This window comes from Prosopis cineraria, unplaced genomic scaffold (genome assembly GCF_029017545.1).
Source record: "Prosopis cineraria cultivar Desert tree isolate PC_DT_omini unplaced genomic scaffold, ASM2901754v1 PC584, whole genome shotgun sequence".
NCBI lineage: Eukaryota > Viridiplantae > Streptophyta > Magnoliopsida > Fabales > Fabaceae > Prosopis > Prosopis cineraria.
Window position 1 is genome coordinate 3691 of NW_026555909.1, and position 22606 is coordinate 26296.

The window sequence follows — 22606 nt, forward strand, 5'->3', positions numbered from 1 at the left end:
TTTATTTTATATTAGTTATTAAATTAAATTTTATTTGAATATTTAGTCCTTGCACTTCTAATCAAGGAAGGCCAACCAAATCCTTGTTGGGATCAATGCCAACCCCATCTTGTGACAAGAGCTAGCACAATTTTGAAACTTAAATGTTTGGACAACAACAAGCTTTTCAAGATTTCAAGTCAATTTAAGTTTTAAATGTCATGTTTAATTTAAAATCTCAAAACTTAAATTTATAACACTTTTTTCTTTATTTAATATTAGTTATTAAAAATAATTTTACCTGTTGAGGTCGAACTTCCCAAATCCACTCATACTTAGTGTCTTATGAGAGGGAGTAGATGGATTAGTAGTTAAGGTGTGAAATTAAAGCTTAATAATCATGCCAATCTGACTCAATGGGCAATAATTTAGAACCAATATGATTTTCTGATATTTTTCTCTAGCTTGTATTATGCTTGTACACACACACGTCTGATCTTTCACCAAGACCCCAACGTGTGTATAAATATATTAACCAAAACCATAGTCCCCACATATCATTTCATATTTAAAATTAAACCATAGTCACCAAACCACAACCATATTCCCTTTTCGATTACTTCCGCAAAAAACTCAGAAGAAAACATGAACAGGTTCGATCTGCACAGAGAAGGCTCTTGCTCCTCGAAATCAACTTATCAGCAAGACATAACGACGCTAAACATTCATCACAACAATAATCTTATGAGTAGTTCTGTAACTCCGTCTTCTTCTTCTTCTTCGGCTTCTTTCTCTGCTAACCTGCCTGCCAACTTCACTCACAGTAAGTTCCATGGCTTCCCTGACCTTGACGACCACGATCTCCTGTCCACCATTGTCCCTGCCGTGACGGTGGTCTTGGAGGGCCGTTCCATCTGCCACCGAATCAACCTCCACCACCACGCCAGCTACCACAGCCTCGCCAAGGCTCTCCGCCAGATGTATGTCGACCCGGCTGGAATGGCGGAGGCGGCGGCCGATGACCGCAATCTTGATCTTTCCAATGCCATTCCCGGTCACCTTATTGCTTATGAAGATATGGAGAATGATCTGCTTCTCGCCGGCGACCTCAACTGGAAGTAAGGTTCTTTCCGCTTTAATTAAATAATTACTTCTTTATTTTCTTTTAGATTTAGTATATTTCAATTTAATTTGTAGAGTATAGTTCCAACATTGAAAGGATTAACATTTTAGTTAAACTAAACAAATAATTTTGTTCTTGGAGGTAATGTGTTCATTTAATCATTTTTCAAATTATAGTAAGCATGTGAGAGATTTTATCCAAAAGAATAATAAACTACTGTTTTTATACTTCGCCTATCTTATTTACAGGATATTTTCAATATATTTTAGAGAAATCAAGAAAATTTTTAAACTTATTAACTCTACATAAAATTTAATAAATTATTCACTTTGCCCTTATTAAATATATATATATATATATAATATATTTTCTCTTTCCAATATTCAATGAAAGGTAAAAAAATTGTAATAAAAATTAATAATATAACTTAAAAATAGAATAAAAAAACTTTTATTTCTATCTTATAAATAGGATAAAAGAGAGTATATTTAAAACTCTTCTGATACTATTCATAAATCACTTTTAATATATTTTATTAGAATTTAAAAAAATTTTAAATTTGTTAACTCTGTTTTAAAATTTAACAAGTTCTTAATTTTTTCTTATTAAATATATAATTTAAAAACATATTTTCTTTTTCTAATAGTTAATGGAAAATAGAAGGGAGGGTTTATGTTGAAAATTTAATAAGGTAGTTTATAAATATAAAAAAAATTTATAAAAAAAATTCTCTCTTTATTCTATAAATAGAACTCTAAAGAGTATTAATTATCAGCCTCTACTAACCAGTACTAAACAAAATGCCGTTATCTCGAGGATAAATTATTGTTTACGTGGTTTAGAAGTTGGAAAATGCCTGCTCACTTAATTAAGCGCCGTCCTGTAAAAATTGAAATTCTTAACTGTCTCAACATTATTAACTTCTAATACTAAGAATTTAAGATGCTTTACATATAAAGAGAAATGCAAAATTTATTATACTTTCCCCCTTTGTTAAGATGTCTGTAAAATTTAGCCATTAATTATACATATGCGGAATTTAAAACTAGTCACGTTATTTATTATTTACAAGCTTGATATAAGTTTTACTTTTGATGGTTTTAATGATTTTGACAATTAAGGATTTGCATTTCTATGATATAATAGGGATTTTGTACGCGTGGCAAAGAGAATTCGGATAATTCCAGCCAAGCAAAACTCAGGAGGGCACAAGAAGAGGAACATGAAGTGTTAATTGAGAGGTCATAAGGCAAATCAATTCAGAACGATATATGTCCACAAGATATTTGGATTCAATGGATAATCAGTTTAATTTTGTTGACAATATTCTTATATCCTACATTTTAATTCGCTATTTATCTTTACGACATGTTATTTTCAAGACTCATTTCAAAACTGTATATGCCTCCTTCTCTCATAATTCATAGAATTTACGCATCACTATTACCCAAAAAAAAAATTTTACACATCAATATATATCACGCAAACTAACTAGAAGTCTAAAAATTTCTGAGTAATCTTTAAAAGTACATTTAAACTATATGTAGAATATCTTTTTGTCAAATTCAACAAATAGTTAGATTTCTAAATAAATTTTTATTAAACGTAAACTAAAAACCCCCCACACACACTAAACACATGACCCTTTTTCCCTCAAAGGGGCTGGCTCTTATGTTTGGTTTTTGATGGAGAGAAAGTTAAATAAAAATAAATGGGAAGGAAAAAAAGATAAGGAGAAAATTTTTAAAGATAGTATTTTTTTCAAAATTATTTTTGAGAATTTTCTTTATTAGTTTTCCTTTTTTTTTCTCCCACCCAATCAAATGATTAGCATTGAGTAAAGGTAGAAATAGGACAGGTCGATTTAAATTTTAATCAACTAAGTCAAAGCTTGTGTAATAAATCAAAAAGCTTAGCCTCGTTTGAAACATATATAAGGCTTTTGTTAGAACTCAGGCTTGAACTTACTTAAAGTCTAGCTCGACCTAAAAGTCTATTTAGTTTTAAACCTCTCAAATATACTTTAAGATTATTATAATATGCAATATATAACTTGATTTATCAATTAAAATATATAATAATTGAAAAGACTTATAAACTATAATACAATATAACAACAAAGTAACAACATTAAAATTAATACATAAGTCTAATATGATTGAAAATATAACTAGAAATAAAAAATAATAGATTGATTAAAAATCAAATGATAAAGTTGATGTGTTTGTGATATATTATATAATATATATATATATATATATATATATAGGTCAACTTGTTGGGCTTGCAGGACAGGTTTTAAAAAATAAGCCTGTCCTATTTAACTAAATAGGCTTGATTAAAAGCCTGAACATTATTTGAATCTATTTAATAAATAGGTTGAAGTAGGTCAAATTATAGGTCCTTGTTAAGGATTTGGCTTATTCCCACCCTAACCTTAAGCCACTGTTGTTAGCTTTATATATATATATATATATATATTATACTTACATATGCATGTGCTCATATTTTCAATGCATATTGCAAAAAAAAGAGATGCTTTTGAGTGATAAAAAAGAATCAAGCTTTTGAGTGATAAAAAAGAAGCAACAAATTTCCCCTTTATCATTAAAATAATGGTTAAAGAACAAAAATAATTTAAAATTTTTTCTTTGAGAACATTGGCATTTTAAATTTTTTGTTGGAATAATTTTATTTTGAAATTTTCAAAAAAAGGTAATTTTACCCTACCGGTAGTGTTAACTGATTATTACTTTGACTTTCTTTACCTAGTTGATAGCTACATAGCATTTAAAAAAATAAAAAAATATCCATGTAAGTATTCCTTCTTCCTTCCTTTCTTACTCTACTTCTTTATAGATGATCTCCAGCCATTCACTTTCCTATTCTCTTTTCCTCCTCAAGCTATTTTGACTTATGACCTTGGATGTTGTTGAAGAAAGAGACCAAGACAAGGTGGGTATAGATCTTGTGATGCCAAATCCTAAGCGACACATTGCCACTATGTGAAAGCCCGTGGGGAGAGATAAGGCATGTTTAGCTAAGAAATCAATTTTTATGTTGAACTTCCTTCTAATGCAAATTATATTAACCTTCCAGTCTTTTTGAAGTAATTGTTGAATCTCTGTAATAATCTCTCGATCCTCATGAAGACCGTAATTAGTAGTTCTTAACAGAGATAATGCTTCATGACAGTTACTATGAAGTCTTACATGTTTGGTTTTGATATCCCAAGCACGTTTAAGTCTCATATAACATGCTCATAGTTCCGCCATCAGGTTATTGGCTTTCTCTAATTGGAGCATGAAAGCTTCAATGGTATTTCCTTTAGTATCCTTAACTAGTCCTCCACAACCTTTAGCACCCATAAGAACTGCAAAAGCCTCATCAACATAAATAAAAAGCTCATCAATAGTCAAAGTGTTCACATATGCTTACATGGTTAGATGAATGCTAGGAATAGATGTATTTTGTAAACGAAGGTTAGCCCTTTTCATGCAATTAAGGATAGCTGTAGTTTGTATAATGACAATCACTAATGTCGATCTACGACCCTAAAAAACTCTCTCATTTCTACGCTTCCATATCACCCAATACAGAACAACAAACATATCACACTACTTGGAGTTTTTAACTTCCACTTGTATCTTAAGATTCATCTTACACCATTCACGCAAGTCCATAGCAAAGAAAGCTTGTCATTGAGAAGGCCTTATCAGTTTCATCCATACTTCCCTAGCTTTAGGACACTGTCTCATCACATGCAAAGTGTCTTCAACCTCCCCAGGGCAACAACAAAACCACAGTTGATGCTCGAATGATGGTCAAAATGAGACTTATTAGTAAGGATACAGTCATGACTCATAGGCCAAAGGAAAGATCTACAACGCTGAAGTACTCAAAGTTTCCAAATCTTAGCCCACATCTGATCACGGCAAGCATAACTATCTATCAAAAAATCATAAGCAGGTCTAATAGTAAATATACCATGCTTCTTTGGTGTCCATTTAACAGCCACCTTATTCACATAGTTAGTCATGAATTCCACCCAGCTTGGACTTTCTCCTAATTTTTTCTCAAACCTTTTCAGAACTGAGATCTAGGGTGAGTCCTATTCACTTGTGGTATTAACTCCCTCCCACGTTTGTACTTACTCATGATGACTCTAGTCTATAAAGCCTTCTTGCTATATATAAGGCCCTATCTCGCTTTCATCATAAAGGCTTTATTTTGAAGTTGTGTATGTCTTAATCCAATGCCACCATTTCTTTTTAGTTTACATACTTCATCCCATGCAACAAGATAAATCTTTTTTCTTTCCCCAGTCAAACCCCATAGAAAACTATGAGAAAATTTATCAATCTCCTCACAAGTACTCATAAGAAGATGAGTTGTTTGCATACAATATAAAAGAATGGCACTCAACATAGACTTTATTAGAGTTATCTATCCTGTAAAAGAGATAGAAGTAGCATTTTAACTAGAGAGTCGCTGCTTCATTTTATCCACCACAAAAGAGATAGAAGTAGCATTCTAACTAGAGAGTCGCTGCTTCATTTTATCCACCACAAATTGATAAGTATTTTTAGTCACATGGTTATGATAAAGAGGGACCCCAAGATATTTACCCATATTTGCTGTACGGTTAAATTCAAGTAAGTTACTAAGTTGCTGTGCTTTATTATGGTTCACATTCTTAGAAAAAAAACCCTAGTTTTAAAATGACTTACCTTCTGTCCAGACATTGCACAGAAATAGTCAAGACATTATTTAATCACTTGCACTTGGTCTACAGTCGCTTTCACAAAAATAACAAGATTATCAACAAAGAAAAGATGGAAAAGAAGAGGACCATCTTTATTTAAGCGAATGGGCTTCCAAATACCTTTAACAATCTCTTGTATTAGATGAGCAAGTTTTTCAACATAATACAGAAAGATAAGGAGATAGAGGATCTCCTTGATGAATGCCTCTAGTTTAAATTCTTCTATTTTACTCCTTCCCACAAGATTTGCATCCTAGAAGATCTCACACAATGACAAATAACATCAATCAATTTTGTTAGCAAATTAATCTCCTCAAGGCATGAGATAAGAAAATCCCAATTAACTCTGTCATAGGTTTTTTCAAAATTGATCTTAATCGCCATAAAACCTTTCTTCTCGTTCATATTACACATAGAATGAATAACTTCATGAGATATGATGTTATTATTCGAGCTAATTCTTCTCGAAATAAAACGACATTGATTAGGAGCAATAATATTTGGAAGAAAAGGTTTAATTCTATTGGCAATAACTTTAGTCACAACTTTTTGTACATGACATTACATAACTGGCAATAGTTCAAATCATATTCATCTTTTGATTTGTTACCATTAATGAGCGAACTTGCTGTACATAAACATTGATGGAACTGAACTTGTAATGTTTCTTACAACTTGTTTGGATTGGGTGTATAATTGATTTTTGGGGTGAAAAAAATCAATTATATTAAAAATTACCCAAACAACTAACTAAAATCAAAATCAATCATAATTTTATTGTTTTGAAATAAGCTCTAAGAGGTTATTTATAGATTTAATTTTATTGTTAAATAATATATTTTACTTTTAAATGAAGGTTAACAAATTTAATAATATTAAATATAATTTATTAATAATTTACATAGCTAAAAGCAATTTCAAAAAAAAATATTAAAAAAGATTGCATTATAACATAATTAATTAAAATTAAAATTAATTAATATATATAATTAAAATTCAAATAGGCTCTTATGAAGAGTAACAAATACAATAAAGCCACTGAGTGAAATCTCGATAGCTTAACAAAAGGACCAGAGAAAATATTGAATTTACAGGTTATTGGGTGCACATATAAAACTGAGATCAATGAAAATGTGCACACATTAAAGGCCCAACTCAATAATTTGGGTCGGAGAACTCCATGGTACTCGTATGTGTTACTACATTCACTGTCTCTATATTTGAAAATAAGTGGTTAAAAAAATTTATTTTCATTTCTTACAAGTGTAATAAACTATTTTTTAGGCCAAAAAAACCTATTCAAATTTTTTTTTTCCTTTACAAACTCACAGTCTATGCCAGAATATTTAGCCATGCATAAAGGAATTTAGATTCAAATAAATTTTTTTAAATTAAAATCTTACAATTTTTAGCGATGTTATAAGTTCAAAAATTTATACTTTATATACAATAGTTTATTATATCTATTTTTATTAAGTTATTTGTTGCTATATTTTGTTTGAAAACGGATAAAAAACTAAAAAATTTCATGTTAAGCGCCTTTTAATTGTTTCAGGAAACAAACGGCGGTCCTGGAAAAATTTCCCCGCACTCTCGCATATTTGACATTTCCCACCAAAATAGCTCCGAAAACATAAAGCCTCCGATCTTGCCCCACCTCCATTCCACCAATAAAAATCGTGGATTCCAAATCCAACGGTGTCGCTATCCACCGTACTCGACGCACGGATAGCCAGCTCATCCAACGATCCATAGTATGTCTTCGTGTTTTATATAAGGCCTCAGATATCTACATTCACCCTATCAGTTCGATCCAAGACCTCGGCCTCAGCGTCCGAGAGAGAGAGAGAGAGAGAGAGAGAGAGAGGAGGAAGAAGAAGCAAGAAAGTTTAACCATGTCTGGAAGAGGAAAGGGAGGCAAGGGACTCGGAAAGGGAGGAGCTAAGCGTCATCGCAAGGTTTTGAGGGATAACATTCAAGGTATCACCAAGCCAGCGATTCGCCGTCTCGCCCGGCGTGGCGGCGTGAAGCGTATTAGCGGTCTAATCTACGAGGAAACCCGTGGGGTGCTCAAGATCTTCCTTGAGAACGTGATTCGCGACGCTGTCACCTACACGGAGCACGCTCGCCGCAAGACCGTGACGGCTATGGATGTTGTGTACGCCTTGAAGAGGCAGGGCAGGACTCTATACGGCTTTGGTGGTTAGAGATTTAGGGATTTGGGGAATTTCACGAATTAGGGTTTTGCAATTGCTTTCTTGTGCAACTATTGTTGATATGAAAAAGTGATAATTCGGCTGGCTGAAATATAACAATCTTCCTTGATTGTATGATTAAATTTTAATGCCACACCCTTGCATTCTTGAATTGATCGTCGTTACCTGAATAGATTCATTTCTTCTTCGGATTGAATTTGAAAATCAGAGAATTGAGCTCTTATCGTTTATTGTGTTTGCGTAATTAGCAATTGGCGGGGATTGTTGACGTAGCTTCGTTGGATAATTGGATGTTTGCGCTTGAAAGGATCAAAAGGTAAAGTCCAATTGGATCCTAATAAGATGAAATCCCCTCAGATTTCGTAGTTTTGAATCTGGTGGTTGTGGTCAGTACATTAGAGAAAAGTGGGAAACTGGGTTGTGTTATCGAAGGGAGTTGCCAAATTAACGTTTTAAAAAACTAAATATTTAAACATTAATTAATAGAATAAAATATTTTAACTTCTTTTTCATTTTATTTTAATTATGATATTTTTTATTTTTAAAATTTTAAAATTTATATATGAACATTTTATAATATGAATAGTTAAAAACATTATTACTTAGGGAGAATGACATTCACCTAAAAAGAAAATTATTATAATAAAATCTTTTTAATTTTGTATATGATATTATGCTGTGAAAATACAAATATTTTATCAAAAAACAGTTGAACTTTAACTTGTAAATACAAGTTACATTGAGTTTTTACATTTTAACAACAATAATTTAAGTACTCAGATACTTAATAATTCGAAATTTATAAAATTAGGAGAGAGAGTAATACTTTTTCTGATCATATTTATAAAGTAAGAAAAGAATTTTTTTATTCTATTTATATTAAAAATGTTTTATAAATAGTATAAAAATAAATTAATAATTTTAAAATACATTGAAAAGAATAGACTACTCTTATTACTCCCTCCGGTCCCATTTATAAGTCCAATTTTAGAAGGTGTATTTGGTCCCATTTATAAGTCACGGTGCGTCTTTTTAGGTAATATTTGAGAGGTATTTCCAAAATTACCCTTCATGAGAGAGAAAAAATAATAGGACATTACTTTTTAAATTTGTTATATAGGGGCATGTTTGAAATTTTACTTACTTTTATTGTATTGGTATTGATGAGGTTGGTAGAAATGACTTATAAATAGGGCCGGAGGGAGTATGTTTTAATTTTTTTTTCCTAATGTTAGATTACATATTTTTTATTTTTATTATTTAACATGTTAAATTTTATATTATTTTAAAATTTTTTTACTTTTTTTAACATTTCTAATATATTATATTTATATAATAAAAATTATCAATTATCATTTCATTATATATTTAAAAAGCACATATCATCATTAATATATCTTTTAATTTATCAATTAATCTTTAAAAAAATATATTTAAATATAATTTTCATTATAGCAACTAACTTTTATTAAATTAATTTTTATTAAATATATTTTTAATAAATTAAAAACCAAACATACACACATCAATCTATATCTCCTCGTTCCATCCGTTGCTGTTGATGCCACAAAACATGCTGCACATAAGTGGCATTGATATTCCTGTCCTCATTATAGTTTGATAAAATTTTTAGAACCCTTACTAAAAGCCCAGAAATTTCGCTAACTTCGTGTCCCTCCTTTGATCAGAACCATTGAGTTTTTCTTTTCCTTCTCTGAATTCAAACATTTCATCTCACGGCCACGTGCGGTGACAAAATTCATATATTGAGGTGCACATTTTTGTGTGTGCATATTGCAAGAAGTTTGATACAACATGGGTAATTGATTATGAATATGACGTGACATTTATTATTGAGAAAAACATAACTTCGTTTTCGAGTTTTTGTTATAAATTCATATATTTTTTAATATTTTAAATTCTTATATTTTTATTTTTTAATGCTCGAAGTCCTTTCATAAATGATGTTATAGGGATCTAGAATGAAAGTGTAAAGATTTAAAACACAAAAAAAAAAATTACAAGGATTGAAAGTTATATTTCTTTTATAGAATACTAAAAAATAAAAGTATAAAAACCTAAAATATAAAAAAAATATAGAAACTTATAACAAAATTTGAGTAAAATGTATGGACCCAAGTTATGTTTTTCGTTGTTGTTGTTATTATTATTATTATTATTATTAAAATAAAATACTTCTTCCATCCCAAATTATAAGATATATTTAGATAAAATTTTATATATCAATAAATCTTATTAAATACATTCAACAACTTTATTTTTATAAAATAAAAATATAAATTTTTAAAAATACCTATCATTTTATATATTAAAAAAATAAACGAAAATTAATTATATAGAAAAAAATAATAAAATAAATATATTTAATGAAATCTTAATTTTTTGAAAACATTTTATATTTTGAGACGTCAATTTTTTTTTTAAAATATTTTATAATTTAAAAAGAAAGAGCAGTAAATTTATCGTACGTCTAATTATTTATTTAGTATATGTGAAAATAATTTAAAAATATAACTGGATGAAAGACTTTGGGGGCATTGATGGAAGCCTTAGGGCCTGTTTGGATACCCATTTAGAATCAATTTTGGGTTCAAAATCATGGTTTTGAAAATTTTTATCCAAACACCCCAATTTTCCCAAACTCCATTTGGTTTTCAAAACTCCAGTTGGAATAAGCTAAAATTTGTTCCATTTTGAAAAATCAATATCATAATCAATTTTTGAAAATTTATCCAAACACCATCACATTCTAATAATCAATTTTTTTCTTAATCAATTTTTTTCAATTAAAATCCAAACACACCCTCAGGCTCTTAACCAGTGTCCAGTGTTGTGTTGTTGCTTGTTACAGTTTGTTTAGGTGCCGGTAACATGACTGGAGAGTTTAGCGCCTTTGCTTTCATTAAACTTCTTATGAAACTTTCAAATTTGGCCGCATTCCGCAATTGCTCGTTTCCCACAAAAAAGACAGAAAATTAAAAGCCTCGAATCCTTCCACACGAAAATTCCACCAATGAAAATCAGGCTTTTCCGATCCAACGGTCAAGATAGCCAACAAACTCAACACACGGATAGCAACGTAATCCTACGATTCATAACCCGTCTTCGTACTTTATATAAGGTCCCCCATCTCTCCTTTCGTCATTCAATTTTCTTCCGAAGATTTGCTTTTCAGGCTTCTAGCGTCTGGTGAACAGTGAGAAAGAGAAAGAGAGTGATCGAATCAAACATGTCCGGGAGAGGAAAGGGAGGCAAGGGGCTCGGAAAGGGGGGAGCAAAGCGTCATCGTAAGGTTCTGAGGGATAACATTCAAGGTATCACCAAGCCGGCGATTCGCCGTCTAGCCCGTCGTGGCGGAGTGAAGCGTATCAGCGGTCTCATCTACGAGGAAACCCGTGGCGTTCTCAAGATCTTCCTCGAGAACGTGATTCGCGATGCCGTCACCTACACGGAGCACGCTCGCCGCAAGACAGTGACGGCCATGGATGTTGTGTACGCTTTGAAGAGGCAGGGCCGGACTCTTTACGGCTTCGGTGGTTAGAGATTTTTAGGGATTTGGTGAATTTCACGAATTAGGGTTTAGAATTTGCTTTCGCTGTGGAATTGTAGTTGACATGAGCTAGTGATGGATGCTACTTGTTGAATTAACAGCATTCCTCGATTGGGTGATTAATTTTAGTGTAATACTCAGGCGCTCATGATGTTGTCGTCGTTACCTTAATCGATATTCTTCTCCGTAAGATTCAATTTGACAACCTGATAATTAAACTCATCGTTGATAATTAGCTATTGGCTGGGATTTTCGATTTACCGTTGATGGATAATTGGATATTTAGGGTGAACAGGAACACTTGATTCGTCTTATGAAAAGAAAAAAAGAACCAGTTGATTTGAAGTACTGTTTTCGATCTAATAACTGATTGAGGGCACTGTTAGTTTCTTTCTTGAATTCGAAGCCTTCTTTACGGACATTTATCTGAAAACGTTCATGTTTCTATCATTTCACCGTTGTCCAAGCTATGGGGAAGCCGATGGCTTAATTACTTTAGTTGTCTCGTTTTTTCCCTCTCACCCGTTTCGTTTGTTTTTGAGCTGACGGTTTTTGTTTTGGTTTTTTTTTTTTGGGTATACCAGAATTTTTGGGTGAATGTTGTTTTTAACTTTTGTCACTTAATATTTCCAGTCGCATTCTAAATTGGCCAGAAAAATCTTAAAACCTGGAAGTAAAAGTAGTAATCATTGTTTTATAGTTTCTTTTTGGAACTGTTTTTGTTGTTATTTAATAAAGGATTAATGGAACTTATTCTATGAAATGCGTTCTAGCCTTGCTGTGTGGAACCACAGGTATCGATCTGGAGCTTCTCAAGCACCTGTAATTTTGAAGGCCAAGTTTACTCCAATTTGTTTTATATTTGGTGTTGACCTGGGCAAAATTGCACTGATTTATTATTTGGAAATGATAGATTTACTCTACGATAAATTTACCTAACCTTTGGGTAAAAATATGAAAAATGATAATAAAATTTATTTAAAATATATAAATAATGATTTAATTCTTTAAAATCTTTTAATTTTTTAAAATTTTTAAAATTTTTTTTGTCATTAATAAACTTATGAATAGCAAAGCTGTTCTAATATTATATATTCATCAATCATAACTTTCAAGTAAAAAAAAAAATTAATTACATTATTATTTTTTTCTGTTTCTCTCTCTTAATTCTTAAGAATAATTCAAAGATTTTAATTTAAAATAAAATAATTTTATTAATTAATAATTTATAAACTGAATCAAATTATATTTTTAAAATATGACTAATGTACAATGAGCATATGTTATGGTTATGTATATTTAAAAATAAAAATATAAAATTTGAAAGTAATTTTAAAATGATCAAGAATCATTTAAGAATAGTTACTCCCTTTGGTTTCATTTATAAAGAATATTTTGGAAGATTCATTTAATTTCATTTATAAGTATTGTGTCACTTTTTAGGTAATATTTTAAAAGATAATTTTAAAATTATTTTTTGTAAGAGAAAAAAGTAATGTAATACTCTCTCTGTTTTAAATTATAAAATATTTTTAAATAAAATTTTATATATCAATAAATCTTCTTAAATACACTTAACAATCTTATATTTTGAAAATAAACATATAAACTTTTTCAAAATATCTATCATTAATTTATTTTTATTAATTTGAAAATAATTTTCATTATTTTCATTAAATAAATTAATATAAGAAATAATAAAAATTAATTATAGAGAGAGAAAGAATAATATTAAAATTAGAGCATTTAATAAAATATTAATTTATTTAAAATATTTTATATTTTAAAACGAAAAAACTCATTTAAAAATGTTTTATAATTTGAGATGAAGGGAGTATCATTTTTTAAATTTGTTATGTAAGGGTATATTAAGAATTCTACATGTTTTTATTTTTTTATTTTTTATTAATATTAATGATATTGATAAAAATGATTTATAAAGTGCATTAGAGTTTACCCTTTTGCTAAATGAAATGAAATATTATATTGGAGATTAATAGGTCTTAACCACGTGGTGTGTTATATTTTGTTTGGTCGCCTGTATGATATTTGGAGTTTAGCGCCTTCGCTTTCGTTTAAACTTTTCAAGAAACAAACGCGGTTTTCAAACTTCACCGCATTCCTCAATCGCACATCTGCCCAAATAAAAATCAGACTCTGAAAAATTCACTTAAAAAAAAAAAACTCTGAAAATTTAAAGTCTTGAATCCTCCCTTACCAACATTCCGCCAATGAACATCAGGCTCTTCCGATCCAACGGTCAAGATATCCATCAAACTCAACACACGGATAGCTATCTCATCCAACAATTCACAATCCGTCTTCGTACATATAAAACGCTACAGAACTCTCGTTCGATACAAGCAGTTCCTTCGAAGGCTTGCATCAAAGCGTCCTGTAGACAGAGTGAGGAGGATCGAATCAAACATGTCTGGGAGAGGAAAGGGAGGCAAGGGGCTCGGAAAGGGGGGAGCAAAGCGTCATCGTAAGGTTCTGAGGGATAACATTCAAGGTATCACCAAGCCGGCGATTCGCCGTCTAGCCCGTCGTGGCGGAGTGAAGCGTATCAGCGGTCTCATCTACGAGGAAACCCGTGGCGTTCTCAAGATCTTCCTCGAGAACGTGATTCGCGATGCCGTCACCTACACGGAGCACGCTCGCCGCAAGACAGTGACGGCCATGGATGTTGTGTACGCTTTGAAGAGGCAGGGCCGGACTCTTTACGGATTCGGTGGTTAGAGAATCAGGGATTTGGGAAATTTCATGAATTAGGGTTTTGCATTTGTTTCTCTGTGCAATTATTGTTTATATGAACAAGTGATAGATTGTATTCGTTGAAATTTAACAATTTCAACAATGTTCTTTTGAATGACTAATTTAATGTTATGGTCTGGCATTCGTGATCTCTCCGCTGTTTCGCGATGTAATTGGGTTTTTCCTTGGTTTCAATCAAAACCGTCGGAGTTCCTTTTTGTCAAAATAAAAAAAAAAATCGTAACAGTTGGAGTTAAATTTTTATAATTTAGTAGTGATTGATAATAACAAATCTGCGTCTGAGATTTAAAATGGGTGGGGATTTTCAAGTTTAGGTTTGAATAGAATTAAATTTAAATATTTGCATTAGCATCAATGGATTCAAAATTTTTTTCTTGTTCAAGAAATTTCTGGGGAGCATCCTTTGTTGAACTCAGCCTCAATTTTTATTTAATAAATGGTTTTTTGCCTCGAAGCACCCATATTGGAGCAATCGTCTTTTTCGTGACTTTCAAGCATTGTGGGCTTTTGCGAGCATTAGAGAAGCGATTCGGGTTGCCCGTTCATAGTGCTTAGAGGTGAGGCGGCGGCTAGTGGTTATAAGGGTTGTGCAAGGCACACTGCGACGGTTTCGGTGCCAATAGTGTTTTCCTATTATTACATGTTTTGTTATTTTCGTCCCCCCACCGGGGTTGGCTTTTTCTCTACTTTTTTATTTCTCACTTCAACAATTAAATTTATTTCGAACTGGTTGAAATTTAATATTTAATAAAATTAATTTTATTTTTTATTATTATTTAAACATGAAATTTATGAAAAATAAATAAATAAATTTAAGATATAATTAATTTTATCTAAATTATAATTTAAAATTTAAGATTATAATTAAAAAATAAAAAAATTTTTATTAAATATTAAATCTCAATTATTTAAAAAAAATTAATGGTTGAGATAAAAAACAAAGAGGAAGTGAAGAGAATGAAAAACAGAGAAAAGTCAACCCGCCAACGCACGCACGCACGCAGGTATTTTCCTCTTTCATTATCTTTCTTTCAAGCTTCAAGCGAACCATCCCTGTCTTGGTAGAATATTTCATCTCTTTTATTTTTCTTTTCCTATTGTTTTTTATTTTTGAAAAGTATAAATTTAAGTATTATACATGATTGTAATGTTTTGGTGCGGAAGATGCTAGTTCATGTCACTTGTACAAGGGTCATAAAATTTTATTTTTGCTTAATCAATTTGACACTATTCTAGTTAGAAAGCCTGAAGAACCAAAATTTGGCAATGTGGTTTGACTTTGAATTTAAAGGACAATTAATTTCAAAAATATTTTTTAAATCATGAATCTAAAAATATGTATTTGTTTTGAAACTACTAAATCATTCATTTAAATTTAAATCACGAGATGTTTTTTTTTTACCTGAAATTCACAAGATGGTTGGTGCGTATATCATGATATACTTTCTAGTGATGACCAAAAGAAAAAAGAATCCAATTATTAGACCTCATTAAAATTTTATATGAATATCATATCCAATATATTGTGTTAATTCATAAAATTTTTACTTTTTTTATCTCAAATTATAAGACATTTTTTTTAAAAAAATTCACATACTGTTAAACCTCATTAAATACACTAGACTACTTTATCTTTTCAAAATAAAAATATAAAATTTTAAAAATACCTATCATTTAATATATTAAAAAGAGAAGGGATGAAAATTAATTATAAAGAGAGAAAAAGATAATATTAAAATAAACCTATTTAATGAAATTTTAATTTTTTTTAAAATGTCTTATATTTTGAGAAGTCAAATCTTCTCCAAAAATATTTTATAATTTGGGATGGAGGGAGTATTATTTATGAGTTCTGAATTACTATGATACATTTATCAAATTTTGTATTATCATCACAATTTACACACTTTTATTTTTGATTGATGAGCCTTTGATTATTATCATACTTTATCTCACTTTTATTACTTAAGTTAACTGGCATGGGTTATGCTCACATTTGTTCTCTTCTATAAAAACATGCAACAAAAAATCTTCCCTCAAAAATCAAAATCAATTGACTGAAAACAACCCCAAAAAAAAGAAAAGGAATGTCCACCTTAATTAATTGCTTTATTTTTCAACACAAGATCAATAGGACCTCACTGCCGGCTTCATTTCTGCTAACCTCTCTCCTGACCGCAAGTCAATAGCATCCCTGAGATTTTAATTCAAGCGCATCTTATTTAAAATGTATTTTTTTGTTAAAAAATATAAAATATTTTTAAAAAACTAAATATTAAAAAATGTAAAGCATTTATTGAGATATAATCATTGTCTTTTTTTTTAAAGTATCCCTATTAATAATGACTTTATATTTATTGTAAGGTATTTAATAGGAACAAATATAAAAAGATATGATTGGTTAGAAAGTAGGTAACTACTTTATTGAGGAGTGAGATTTGATTAAAAATATCCTAAATTTTTTAATGGAGGGAATAATTTTTTAGGATTCAATTTGTCTATGTTTAAATTTTTGTTTTTTTTATTTGAGTAAGAAATACTCGTTTCCTGATCAAGTAATCATTTATCTTTTCCAGATACGCGCCTCTCTTTTGGTTTTTTTGCCACCAGAAAGTAACATACATTGATATTTTTGAATAATTTAATTTAAATGTATAAACATATAAAATGTACTCATTAATAAATTAATTCAAAAGATTTTCAATGTGCTGAAGAGACGCAAAAAGGATACCAAGAATTGAGCGTAGTGTATGTATAAAATTGATTTATTTCATTTTTTATCTAATATGTTTTCCTGTGTCTTTAATATAAGACAATTCTAAAATATCTGTTTGGTCTTTAATGCATGACACTTTATAAAACTTGACAACGAATTAATGAGTTATTTCAAAAAATGCCTACGCATTTAATTGGTTATTTGGGTGACATGTTTGAGTTTAAAATTTAAAGGTAAAGTTAATAATTTTAATTAAAGATTATTTGGAATTTGATTCAAATATTTTTGAAATAATCAATACTCTTAATTAATTTTAATCACTTTTTTAAATCTGATGATTTGGTTAATAGGATTAGAGGGATTATTTGCTTTTTCAATGTATGTTTGGTTTTCAGTTTATATTTAGCAAAATTTCATTTGAGATTCAATTATTTGTTGAATTTAATAAAAGTACATATCAAATGTAGTTTAAATATGCTTTTGAGAATTATTCAAATAAGCCCTTGATCTCTCCAATATGATTTCTTGTAATCTTTTTTTTTTTACCAAACTTTTAATGTCCATTTTTAATCGTATATAATGTGTTCAGACACACATAATCATTAGAAACTTAGTAAATTATTTACTCTGGGAGGTGTCGTTTGGACAGTTCAATGTTTTCCCAATTTTGATCACTCAATATATGTATATGCCTTTCGCTATCTTTAATTTTGTTTGCTTATAATCCTTCGAATCCACCGTCAAATCAATCCCAACCCATGACACCACATCTATATGCTCCAAAATTAAAACCACCCTCCTTTGTTCTCTTCTTCATTTATATATGTGTGTGTGTGTGTATATATTCAAACCATTCTTTGCTTATTATTAATTAAACGCTCAATTATACATTTCTCTTTATCCTTCTTTCTCACAAAACATGGCTCATGAAGATCCACAATATGCAACCCAAGAACTAGAACAAGAGGAGGATCGAGAGGAGGCTCTCTCGCTGTGTGACCTACCACTCAACGACATGTCGTCCGTGGAAGTTCGTCCTTCCTCCTTTTCTGAAGCTTCCGATTTGTTTGAGTTCTTCAACGACGTCGCCGTTTCCGACATGTGCCCCGCTGACGAGATCGTCTTCTGTGGTGATCTCGAACCCTTCAAGCACAGACCTCTCTCCAATTCTCCTCCGGTTGATCACAAACCCGTTACAGAATCCAATATGCAGCCCGCCCGACGCTTAAGATCCGACCCTATTTCCGGTGTGCGATTCCATGTCTCTCGATCCAACAGTGTGGGGACGTTCGCGAATTCTCCCTGCTCCGTGATGATGCAGAACAGCAGGTCCCTGGATTACCGGAAGCTTCGTCGGTCTTCGATCTCCGTCGTGTTTATGGCTCCGGAAGCGGAGCGAAATTCTTCGACGGTTAAAAGAGCGACGTTTAAGCCGCGCTGGTGTTCCGTGATGCTTGGGACAGTTAAGGCACCGGCGGAGATGGAGCTCAGCGATATGAAAAACCGGCAGGCTCGCCGAAACCCGTCAACGACGATGTTCCCCGCGGTGATTAATGGAAGAGGGAAGATGGTGGAGAATCGGAGATCGGGAAAGTTTTCGTGGAGGATTCTGAGAGCCCTAACTTGCAAGGACCGGAGAAGTGTATCGGTGATGACGTCGATGGCCGTGCCACAGGCCACATGATTCGAAGTCACGTGATTTGCACACCCATATTTGGCCGGAAGTAACCTCTTGGCCTTGCTTGACGTCGATGAAGGCGATCGCAGTGCATGGTAGGGGCATTTTAGTCATCCTAGTGAATCTGATAGTGACATTGCGCAGAAGGAAAGATGATGTACAGTGGCAATCCATGAGGGATAATGGTATGCCCTTCCAGGATTCTCTTGCTCTAAAATATTTTGTTTTTTTAGAAAACAAATATTATTAATATATTTCACTTACTGCCCCTTTTATTTTATTTTTTAAATTTTATAAGAATTAGGTGGTGGCTCTGGAAACCGACATAAGATCATGACATTGACATAAACAAAAAGTGAAATAATATATAGGGTTAAATTGGATGTACAGATTGTTTTTTAATTAACAGCTTTCTTAATATACATCAATTCTTTATTTTAGGAAAAAAGTAACGAGATCAGCTATAGAAAATGCTTTTATTTATAAGCCATTTTTAATGTATTTTATCAGAATTAAATGAAATTTTAAAATTCATTAAATTTATTTTAAAATTAAATAATTTTTGAACTTTGCCATTATTAAATGTAGAAAAAATTAATCATTTAATTCTTCAATTTTTAACTAACTTGTAATTTCGTTGTTCAACTATAACTTAGTGCAACTCAATCTTTCAATTATCACTTGTTGCAACTCAATTTCTCAACTTTTAACTAATTTATAATTCGATCTTTATTTTTCAAATTTTGTTAAAAAATTATCTTTATCAAATAAAAAGGATAAAATAAATGCTTATATCTTATTCTAAAATACTCTTCTTTTACTCTTTGATGTGTGATTTAAGTTTATATTAAAAAAGAAAACTCGCAAAGTTTGAGGGATTGGATTATAAATGAATCAAAAGTTAGAAATTGAGTCATAAATATGTCAAAAGTTGAATGATTGATTCGAGATTAAGTTACGAATAACTTAAAAGTTGAAGGATTAAAAAATTATTTTTTTTAAATATATCTATTTTAACAATATGATTTCTTTTTCCAATAGTTAATTGGAGATAAATAGGAAAATTTTAATAAAAATTTAATGATTTGATTTATAAATAGAATAATTTTTTTCCCTTTTTACTTATAAATAAGATTATAGAAAGTATTAAACGTTAAGGACTAAGTTTATAAATATTAAACATGAAAAAATGAATTGATAATTCATGCAAACTTGAAGTACTAAAATTTATATTATCCTTATTAGGAAGTATCATCATCAGGGGCGAACGTTTTAAATATAAGATTATCAAATAATAGGTGAACGAGAAAACATGAAACCCAGGTTGAAAAACATATTTATTTTTTATAATTTCCATAGATGAAGTACAAGACTTCAAGCAATAGCATAAAATTATTTATTTTAGGTTAAAATATATTTTTTATCTCCTAATTTATAATTTCCATATTTGTTTCTTAATTTTAACCTTTTTTATTATGGTCCGTAAATATAACTTCAATTTTTTTTTCATAAGGAAATAGCATTACTATTTTTTAAAATCTATTAATTAAACTAAATTAAAAATAAATTGAAAAGGTCAAAATAAAATTATTAATCGAAATAAATTAAAAATTATATAGTTCAACTCCCAAAGGTTCATTAAAAGACATCACAAAACAAGTAATGGTTCCCCGTCACATGGATCTTACCATTGGGCCAATCGTAGGCCCATTTAACCACGCTTGCTTAACCCAATAAGGATGGATTCAAACACGTGTCCATTGACCGGGACGTTCACTGGACTAAGGGCTGACAATGCAAGCCACATGTCTACAGATTGATATGATGACTAAGACAAACTTCCGACATGGCATACCACGTGTATGGTGACTTGGATGATTACGGTTCTAAGGGCTGACATGGCATGACATGCGATCGTTATTAGGCTGATGACTGGACTAAGGGCTGGCAATGCGTTCCACGTGGTGTGGTGACTGGGATGATGACAAGGCGTGCCATGTTACTTGGACAAGAGGTTGACATGGCGTGCCACGTAAACGCTGACACGGATGATGACTGTGACTATGGCTGACGTGGATTGCGTTAGGCCTTCGACTCTGATGATGACTGGACCTCTCAGATTACATGGCGTTCCGAGTGGCCCTGGGATGATAACTGGGATCATGGGTTAACCTGGCGAGCCATGCGGAGGGTAACTGTATGATGATTGGAACGACGGGCTGGCTGGCGTGCCACGTGTCCATTGACTGGGATGATGACTGGACTTAAGGCTGACATGGCACGCTTCGTGTTCCTCTGGATCTTTTCCCTCCCAAATTCCTCTTCGCCTACTTCTTCGCCCATGTAGAGAGACAGGAGTGGGAGAAATGACTCCAGAAAGTCTATTGAAGCTTCGAACGGAAAGGTGCACTGTCGGTTGTCCCGTACTGGATCGTTTTCTTGCCGGCGGCATCTCCTGCAACTCCTTGACGGAACTAGTGGCTGAAAGCGGTTGCGGGAAGACCCAATTTTGTCTCCAACTCGTCCTCTCTGCTCAATTACCACCCTCTCATGGCGGCTTATCAGCTTCATCCCTATACATCCACACCGAATTCCCTTTCCCCTTTCGTCGTCTTCGACAGCTATCCACCTCTTTCGTATCCTCACACTCGGATATTTTCACATCTTCCAACAGCTACGATCCTTGTGACAAAGTGTTCGTGCAGGATGTTTATTGTGCGGATGAGATGCTCGATATAATGCCCAAGATAGAGTTATTCCTCCAGGTGAACTCAAAATCGCAGTTTCCTGTTAGGCTCATAGTGATCGATTCCATTGCTGCTCTGTTTCGATCCGAATTCGAGAACACAGGTTTCGATCTGAAGCGCAGGTCGTCGCTATTTTTCAAGATTTCTGGGAATCTGAAGTCATTGGCGAGTAGATTTGGATTGGCGGTGGTGTTGACAAACCAGGTGGTTGATTTGATTAGCGGAGCTGCAGAGGGTGTGAATGGGATTAGGGTTGGGAATTTGAGTAGTTTGAGTTCATCGGGGAGGAGGGTTTGTGCTGCGTTAGGGATTGCGTGGGCTAACTGCGTGAACTCGAGGCTGTTCATGTCGAGGAATGAGGAGGTAGTGGTAGGAAGAAGCAGCTTGGCTGATGAGGAAGGTGGGGCTTATCAACAGAGCAAATCGAGGAGGAGGCTCAGTGTTGTATTTGCTCCACATCTGCCTGAATCCTCCTGCGAATTCGTTATCACAAGAGAAGGTGTTTTCGGGGTAGAGATGTAAGGTACATAAATACTTGAAGAATAGAGTGAGAGACGTTGTGACACATTTTTTTGGGTGACTCTCCATTTTGAATTTCTGGGTCTGATGTTCGAGTTATTATGTTCTTATTTATCGTAACGTGTGTGATATAAGCTTGTTTAGTTGATGAACACTCTCGTTTCTTGTAGTTGTACGAAGTTTCCATAATTCTGTAATATCATCGTATGTTTTGACTTTAATCCTCACTGCCACTGCCAAACTAAACACCACCCCCCCCCCCAAAAGAAATCACAGTTTTTTTCATGCCTACAATATTAATATGCTATTTTGACTTCCATCGGATTAACGTTCGTCCCAATCCACATTCTCAATCTTGGTTGCAGTTGCCGCACGTATTTTCCTATCAGAAATTAACTGACCTCATACCTTGATGTAATTTAATTTTCGTCTACACCGCCTTCTCCTTCGCAGCTTGTTCTCAGAAATCATAAAATGAAAATTCAGAGGCATTCACTTCTCGCCTTGATACCCAAAA

The 22606-nt window shown here is 32.0% G+C and overlaps 5 protein-coding genes across 5 annotated transcripts; all 5 read left to right on the top strand.

The window, feature by feature from the left end:
* The first annotated feature begins 624 nt into the window (after window positions 1-624).
* LOC129297664 (auxin-responsive protein IAA33-like) lies at window positions 625-2336 on the top strand. Its single transcript, XM_054936011.1, has 2 exons — window positions 625-1097; window positions 2249-2336. The coding sequence occupies exons 1-2, from the start codon at window positions 625-627 to the stop codon at window positions 2334-2336; spliced, it is 561 nt and encodes a 186-aa protein (XP_054791986.1).
* A 5355-nt stretch (window positions 2337-7691) lies between these two features.
* LOC129297668 (histone H4) lies at window positions 7692-8234 on the top strand. The gene has a single exon (XM_054936015.1). It carries the CDS (start codon window positions 7763-7765, stop codon window positions 8072-8074), a length of 312 nt encoding a protein of 103 aa, XP_054791990.1. The 5' UTR covers window positions 7692-7762; the 3' UTR covers window positions 8075-8234.
* A 3027-nt stretch (window positions 8235-11261) lies between these two features.
* LOC129297665 (uncharacterized) lies at window positions 11262-14559 on the top strand. Its single transcript, XM_054936012.1, has 2 exons — window positions 11262-11643; window positions 13891-14559. Exons 1-2 carry the CDS (start codon window positions 11334-11336, stop codon window positions 14391-14393), a joined length of 813 nt encoding a protein of 270 aa, XP_054791987.1. The 5' UTR covers window positions 11262-11333; the 3' UTR covers window positions 14394-14559.
* Window positions 14560-18078: 3519 nt separating this feature from the next.
* Window positions 18079-19075, top strand: LOC129297663 (uncharacterized). Its single transcript, XM_054936010.1, has one exon. It carries the CDS (start codon window positions 18161-18163, stop codon window positions 18827-18829), a length of 669 nt encoding a protein of 222 aa, XP_054791985.1. The 5' UTR covers window positions 18079-18160; the 3' UTR covers window positions 18830-19075.
* LOC129297666 (DNA repair protein XRCC3 homolog) lies at window positions 18897-22529 on the top strand. Its single transcript, XM_054936013.1, has 4 exons — window positions 18897-18980; window positions 20748-20855; window positions 20910-20989; window positions 21093-22529. Exons 1-4 carry the CDS (start codon window positions 18897-18899, stop codon window positions 22090-22092), a joined length of 1272 nt encoding a protein of 423 aa, XP_054791988.1. The 3' UTR covers window positions 22093-22529.
* Window positions 22530-22606: the final 77 nt, after the last annotated feature.